At 57.8% G+C, this 7,236-nt stretch overlaps 1 protein-coding gene across 2 annotated transcripts; it reads right to left on the reverse strand.

Moving 5' to 3' along the window:
• Nucleotides 1-4,777: 4,777 nt before the first annotated feature.
• Nucleotides 4,778-7,024, reverse strand: SP9 (Sp9 transcription factor). Of its 2 annotated transcripts, none has more exons than XM_058027943.1 (2): nt 6,896-7,024; nt 4,778-6,173 (listed from the first exon to the last, which is right to left on the reverse strand). In XM_058027943.1, exons 1-2 carry the CDS (start codon nt 6,914-6,916, stop codon nt 4,821-4,823), a joined length of 1,374 nt encoding a protein of 457 aa, XP_057883926.1. In that variant the 5' UTR covers nt 6,917-7,024; the 3' UTR covers nt 4,778-4,820. The 2 variants fall into 2 exon arrangements, with proteins under 2 accessions (XP_057883926.1, XP_057883927.1); XM_058027944.1 differs by lacking the exon at nt 6,896-7,024 and adding an exon at nt 6,383-6,746.
• Between the last annotated feature and the right edge of the window lie 212 nt (nt 7,025-7,236).

Raw genomic sequence — 7,236 nt, forward strand, 5'->3', positions numbered from 1 at the left:
GGCCCGGCAGGAGGTGCTGTCGCTCCGCGGATGGAGGTAAGAGCAGCTCCAGCGATGTCGCTATTCCCTTATTTATTTATTTATTTTTGTAAGAGCCATGGAATAGCGTTAACCTTCTGCGGGGCTGGGCGGCGGGGGCCGTGAGGTGGTTCCCTCAGCCTGGCGGGGAGGGCAGGGCCCGTGGCAGGGACTCGCCGGCGTCGGAGCGGGGCCCGGCGGCTCTCCTGGAGCGGGCGAGCGGCTCTGCCGGGCTCTATTCTGCGGCTTGTCCCGAGAGCTTGGGGTTGCGTCGGGTTGGGGTCCCGGTCCCGCTGGGGCCGTCGGGCGGCTCTCAGCGCGGGCCTGGCGGCGGGGAGCTTCGGGCGGGGGGTCCCGGGCCGCTTTTCGGGTGCACCGCACCGCCGGACCCATGGCTTAGAATTAACGCCGTGCAATAAATTATTGCTACTCCGAAAGTAAATAGACGGGTTACTCCCAGATGGGGCTCCTGCTCGGATCCGTACAATAAATATCCCTGAAGGAAGCTCTCTATTTATGTTGTCATTGATTAATTCTCGCTACCTCATTTGATTTCGATTTAGAACGATTTGATTCTAATTTAATTAGCATGTAATTTAGATGTACATAATTACTGTAATTATGACATTCAGGTGAGGCAGCTTTAGGCTGAAAGGCAATTTCAAATTTTCTAGCAGCCTACTTTGTGCCGGGGAGCGGACAGGGACCCCGCGCCCTGCCAGCCAGGTACCAATTAGCCCATCTCGGGAGCAGCGCTGCCGCTCGTTTGTGGAACAACAGCGGCGCCGAGGCGGCGGCAGCGGCACAGCCGCGCCCGGGGCCCGCCGGCGGGTGCTCGCCGGGAGCCGCGCCCGGCCACAGGTGCGGGGCCGCGCGGAGGTCGCGGAGCGGTGACCGTCGAGGGCCCGGCCGTCCCGCCGCTTGGCGGCCCGAGGAGCGGCGAGGCCGGGCCGGCTGCCCCGGGCTGGGTGTGCGCTTGGTCGCTGCGCGCCGCCCCGCCGTCTCCCATAGAAGTTCACGCTAGCCCGCCCGCTCCCCGGGGCCCTCCCCAGCCGCCGCTGCCCCCGCGCTCCTGCCGCCGGCTCCTCGCCGCTGCCCGGCCCGCGCAGCGCCGCCGCCCCCGCGGCGCCCCGGCCGCGCCCCCGGCCCCCGGGCCGCCTCTAGGTGGCGCCCGGCAGCCGCCGTGCGGCCCGCGCGGGGCAGCGCCGCGAGCGTCCCGGTGTGCGCGCTCGGTCCTGTTCTGCTCTCCTTTTTGTAGTGTGCGCGTGAAGGATGTTATTCCTTGAGGAAATTTGTAGCTAAATTATTCTCACTTAAAATAAACACTTAGCACAGCAATTACTCAAAGGGGCGGGCTGTCTGTTAGCTTCCCTTCATCTGCGTTTTGGAAGGGTGGGAGAGGATCCTGGCGAACAGATAATGGCTGCAAATAAATTACAGCTCCCGCAGATAAAGTTTCCATTTGAATTAAAAGACGCAATTAAGAGGCTGTCCAGGCACGAGATCGGGTGTTTATATATTATCTCATTAGAACAAAAACATTAATGTTACCTTTTAAGTGTAAAACGAACCGTTGGGTCTGTAACTCGCCGCGGGGGGCAAGGGACACGCTTCCTGCGAACGGGGGACCTAGCGATCGAATGTCATTTAGTAGATAATTTTTCCTGACATTTTACCGTCTCCCGTCTGTGGCGGTTGCCGTCGCTGGCTGGTTGTTTGTCGTGTTTTAACGGGCTCTCGGAGCAGGGTTGAAGTTGCTGTCCGCGAGGTGTGGAAACGGGCAACAATAGCTGGACCAGGATTGTCAATGGGAGCTAGGCTCAGCTGACGGGCAAGCCCGGGGCGAGCGGGGCCAAGGCGGCGGGGAGCCCGGCTTCCCCCGTGCCACCCTTCCCGCCGGGGCCCGACAGGGCGCCCGTCTTGTTCCCGGTGCTCTCCCGCTCTCGGGTTGGCGTCCTCTCACTAAAGAGGTGAACTACGAATTCAAAGACTGAAATCAGATTTATTTTTCGGGTTCTCACACCGTTTGTTCTTTAGGTTTTGTTTTTTGGGTATTTTTTTGTGTAGATGTTCCCCAGACCATATAATTATCTCCAACATTTACGAATGAATGGTGTCATTTATTTTTTAAAAAGGTGACACGCTTTCTATTTTCTTGGTTAAACGAACCGGCTCTGCGGCCCAGAGCTGCTCCCTTCCTCGTTTCTGGGGAGTCTGTAAGTGATGGACGTTTTCTGACCCGAAGGGGCAAAGGCAATGCAAAAAGGTCCTTGATCACTGAGCTGAGAATTGTAACCCCGGCCTGGCAGAAACTGGACCTGCATGGTGTCCTTTGATGTGTTTTATTATAAATCGAAAACAAAGCTGACTCTTGCCCAGCGCCCCGCGCGGGTGCATTCCTGCGCAGCCCCCGGGCCGCCCGGCGGGGAGGAGAGCCGGCTCCCGCCGCCCGGCCCGCTCCGTGCTCCCGCCGCCCTGCCCTGCCCTGCCCTGCCCGCCGGGAACCCGCCGCCGCCGGGCAAAGACACCTTGCCGGGCTGCTTTTGGCCAGGAAAATTCCGGAGCGGCTCTCGGGGAAGGTGCTGTGGGCAGCCGGGAGGCGAGGCGCCTCTCCCGGGAGGCTCCGTTCCCCCGGCCCGCGGAAGGGGCACCGGCGGTGCCGGCGCTGCCCGACCGCTTTTGTGCGACAGTGGCGCGGAGGAGGTGGGACGCGGTTATTAGTATTCACGGCAGATGTATTTTCTTTAACGCAACGTCTTTATTCCAGTTGGTGGCCGACAGCAGAATCCGTTTCTCGATGCTATTTGCATTCCCTGTTTTATGGAGGATTAAAATATTTGTATTCATCCAATCTGTACCGGCCAGAGTAAATTAACTTTTTTTTCCTCACCCTCTTCTTTTTCTTTTTTTTTTTTTTTTTTTTTTTTTTTTTTTTTTTTTAATAACACAATTATCTCATTTAACAATTTGCCTTTAAAAAAATACTGTGGCTGTTAGGTTGGTGGTCAGGAGACAAAGGGAGTGAAAATAATTTTCATTTCAATAATTGCCTTCTGGTCAATTTAACTGTGCCTTATTTTGAAAGAGCCTGTCTAAATGAGATTCCTGTCCCAAATGTGTTCCCAGGCCTTAGCCCAGCCTTTAATTATTCCTGAGTTTTTTTTCTTCAGAATAAGACGCTGCACTGAGTAATCACAAAGAAGTCAGAGAGCATCCTTGAACCTTTTCAATAGCAAAGCCACTGATATTCAAATAACATGCAAGGACCATTTGACTGCATGGGGACATAAGCATTTCCAATTCACTATTTGCATAGATCAACTGTCTTTGAAAAGGAAAGGAGCAGTTGTCTTCCATAACATTAAAAAGCCTAGTTATCAAATCAAGTGCTTAGTTTGGGGCTTTTAAAACGTTTACATTTTATCTTAGGTTGCCCTTTACCGTTTGACATGCAAATTTGGTGCAGTTAATTTGGACAATTAAAAGGATCTTCAAGGGAGCTTTGTCACCGAGAATATTCGGAGTTTTCCCCGCGGACCAGCTGAGATAAAGTTGGCCAGAACAAATGATGTCTAGGAGATTAATTAGATATTTGATAAGACATGAATCCCTAATAAGGGAATACAAGGCACAGGGGGCTGCTGTGTGCTCTAAGTCAAAATTAATAACATTTAACAAGATTTTCATTTAGGCATGAAATGTCTTTTCCGGAGTATTGACTCTAGCGGTTTATTCCCCCGAGATCACCTCCCAGCCTAGGCAGCCTTGTGGCGCTGAAGGCTTTTAAAATTAAATAAATAGTTCCTCAGCGCAGTTTGCCTGCACTCGATTTTGGGGACTGTTTCACCAAAGCCACTTAGGTCTCAGCATGGTTTCCGGCTGTAGCAGGGCTTGGACTCTGTTAAAATTTGTTGGTTTTTTTTGTTTTGTTTTTTAAAGTAAATCAAAGCAAAGGCGGCTTGAAAAGAGCGAGCAGAGTGGTTCAGTGCGCCTGGCTCAGGCGCCGGTCCCATCCCCTCCCAGCTATATCCTTGCTGACTGTATTTTTAATCACAGTGACTGTGAGGACGATGGAAAGGGGTGCGAGGGCTCCTACTCAAAAAGTGACCCCTGCGAGGACTGGGCGGGGGGGAAGGAGGGGACACGAAGAAGAACAAACCCGTGAGTATATTGTTCAGAGTCTTTTAATAATACCAAAATGAAAATATGTCAAGATTTTTTTCCATACAGATAAACGCATTTAATTTCTTTAAGAGACCTTAACTTACGTGTATTTGAGTGAAGTGTTAACTCAACATTTTAAATATCTTTTACATATATACTGACTTCCACAAAGTGCATCAGAAATTTATAATTAAAAAAAAAAAATCAAAACCCCAAAACCTCCCTGAATTTCAGGAATTCACCAATTAAAAAAAAAAAATCCCCAACCCCCCTATCAGATCAACATTTACAAGAAAAATAAGGGAACACGATCTGGTTTTCTTTTCTTTTTTTTTTTTTTCCTGTTTTTCTTCTTTTTTGAACCCTATTTATACAGATGTTTATGGGATACAGAGGGACCGTCTCAGAGTTGCAGCTGTATTTCTCACCTTAAGCCTCTCTTAGGATGCTTGCCTTCCAAGAGAAAGAGAAAAGGGAAACGGAAGAAAGTGTCACTCGGTACCTAGTGGCCGGGCGGGACGAGGGCCGCGCCTCTCGGGCCCCGCCGTCCCCCGGCCCGCCCCCGCCGCGGCCCGGGGCGGCTGGCGTCCCTCCGGCCGGCGCGGGGCACAGTCCGAGCGGCTCCGGCGGCGCTGCCCCTAGGAGTCGCCGGGGCCCGCGGTAGGTTCCTTGCCCGGTCCGCGGGCGGCGCCCACCCCCTCGTGCAGGATGAGGTCGGGGGACTCGGAGCGCGGCGTTTCCAGGTTGCTGGCGTCCGTGTCGCTGTCGCTGCCCTTTTTGCCCCCGCCGCCCCCGTTGTGCGTTTTGATGTGTTTGCTCAGGTGGTCGCTGCGCATGAAGCGCTTGTTGCAGACGGGACAGGCGAAGCGCTTCTCGCCCGTGTGAGTCCGCAGGTGCCGCTGCAGCTCGTCGGAGCGGGTGAAGCGCTTCCCGCAGAAGAGCCAGTTGCAGACGAAGGGCCGCTCGCCCGTGTGCCAGCGCAGGTGCGCCTTCAGGTGCGAGGTCTTGCCGTACACCTTGCCGCAGCCGGGGATGTGGCAGCTGTGCAGCCCCTTGCGCCGCAGGCTGGCCCCCGCCGGCCCCAGCCGCTCGGCCTCCTGGCAGTTGGGGCAGTCGCAGGTGGCGCGCCCCGAGTAGCGGCGGGCGGAGCGGGCCGAGCCGCCCCCGGCGGCAGCGGCGGCGGCGCCCGAGATCATGGCGCTGGCCGCCGCCACCGCCGCGCTAGAGTCCGTGTAGGACGGCAGCACGGGCTTGAAGCCCTCCTGGGTGAGCAGGTGCTGGCTGGTGGAGAGCAGGTGCGAGGCCGCCGTGGAGCCCAGGCCGGTGGAGCTGAAGGCGGAGTGGGTGAGGGAGCTGAAGTCGGGGTTGTAGGTGCCCAGTTGGGAGTGCAACGAGGCCTGGGGGGCGCCCGAGTGCAGCGAGCTCTGCAGCCCCCCCGCCGGGTTCTGCACCTCAAGCCAGGAGCCGGGGTTGGTGTGCACGTCCCACCAGGAGGAGGCCGCTCCGTTGGCCACCTCGCCCGCCGAGAGCGTGGAGTGGAAGCCCGACTTGTACCAGGACTCGTAGGGGTGCGCCATGCCCACCCGCGGGTAGAGGCTCTCGGCCGCCGAGCTGTGCACTTTGGAGATGAAGGCCGACTGCCCGCCGGGCTCCTGCGGGGACACGCCCGCCGCCGCCGCCGAGTTGGAGAAGAGGCCGCCGTAGTCGCTGCTGAAGGCCGAGGAAGTGGGCGAGGTGGAAGCCAGGCAAAAGGCGCTGTTGGCGGTGCCCGTGCCGCTGGCCAGTCCGTTGGAACCCCTGCTCGTGGCCACCGTGAAGCCCGAGAGGCTGGAGCCCAGGTTGCAGCTGGAGGTGGAGCGTTTCCAGGGGTGGAAGCCCCCTTTGGCGAAGGCGCTAGACTCGGGCAGGGTGGTCAGGGGACTAGTGTTGCCGATCTTGTTGCAGGTGGCGGCCAGCATGGCCAGGGGAGTCGTTCCAAATCTCGGCTCTTCCTGAGGGAACAGACAAAGCCGGCCCGTCAGCCTAACCCTTGCCACCTCGCCAGGCTCCCGCGGGGACGCGGCAGCGCGGGTCGAACCGCGGCGCAACGAGCGGTACCGCGGAAAAGTTTTCTCTTATTTTAGAGGAAGGCTCCAGCCCTGCCACGCTGGGCACAACTCGTTTTCCGCGGGACACCGGTCTCATCGCCCGAGAGATTTACCTCGCAAGCGGGTCCCGACGGGGACAAGCGACACGCGTGTTCCGAGAGGGCTGCTCGAGCGTACCGCCGTTAAACCAAAAATCCCGTGGGAACGAAATGCGGCGTCTCCTCGAGCAACCGTACAGGAGCGACGGAAAAAAAAGAGATGGCAGCAAGGCGAGCAGTGTGCGGAGCCTTCCGACTGTCGCCTCGTGCAACGCCGGGCCGGCGAAAATCTTCGGAAATCGAGCGTAGTTAAGAGTTAAAAAAACAAACAAAAAAAAATCCCAAACCAAATCAAGAACTAGACAAAAGAAAGCAGAAGCAGCACAGCTTCTCTCCGGCCCAGCGAGTTTTCAGGCTAAACTCTTTGGGAACGACCCGATGGGCAGCCCGCAATGAAATCCCCCGAGGCGGGCCGGGATCACCTCCCATCCGCGGGTCCACGCGATTTCGGCAAGGGGCAGCCGCAACGCGGCGGCAACGCCAGTTTTCCCGGGGGGAAGCCGCGAGGAAGCGCGCGGTGCGACTTACCCCGAGGATAGACGTAGCCATAGCACGTCCGTGGGCTGGGCGGTGGGGCGGAGGGGACGGCGCTCGGTGAGCGCCCCGCGCTGCCCGGCGGCACTAAGGACACTCCGGCGCGGCGGGGCCAAACTCTGCCTAAGTGCGGGCAGCGCCCGCTTTGAAGTACCGCTGGCGGCGGCGCTCGCCCAATGAGGGCGCGGGCGGAGCGGCCCGGAGCGGCCCGGCAGCCAATCAGGCTGCGCGGAGGTGCCGGCGCCGGGGCGCGGGGCGCGTGCCAGTCAGCGCGCGGGGAGAAAACTCCCGGCTCCGGCCCGCGGCGGCCGCGCCGCAATTACCGGCGGCCCCGG

This window comes from Melospiza georgiana, chromosome 7, assembly GCF_028018845.1.
Source record: "Melospiza georgiana isolate bMelGeo1 chromosome 7, bMelGeo1.pri, whole genome shotgun sequence".
NCBI classification, from domain to species: Eukaryota; Metazoa; Chordata; class Aves; order Passeriformes; family Passerellidae; genus Melospiza; species Melospiza georgiana.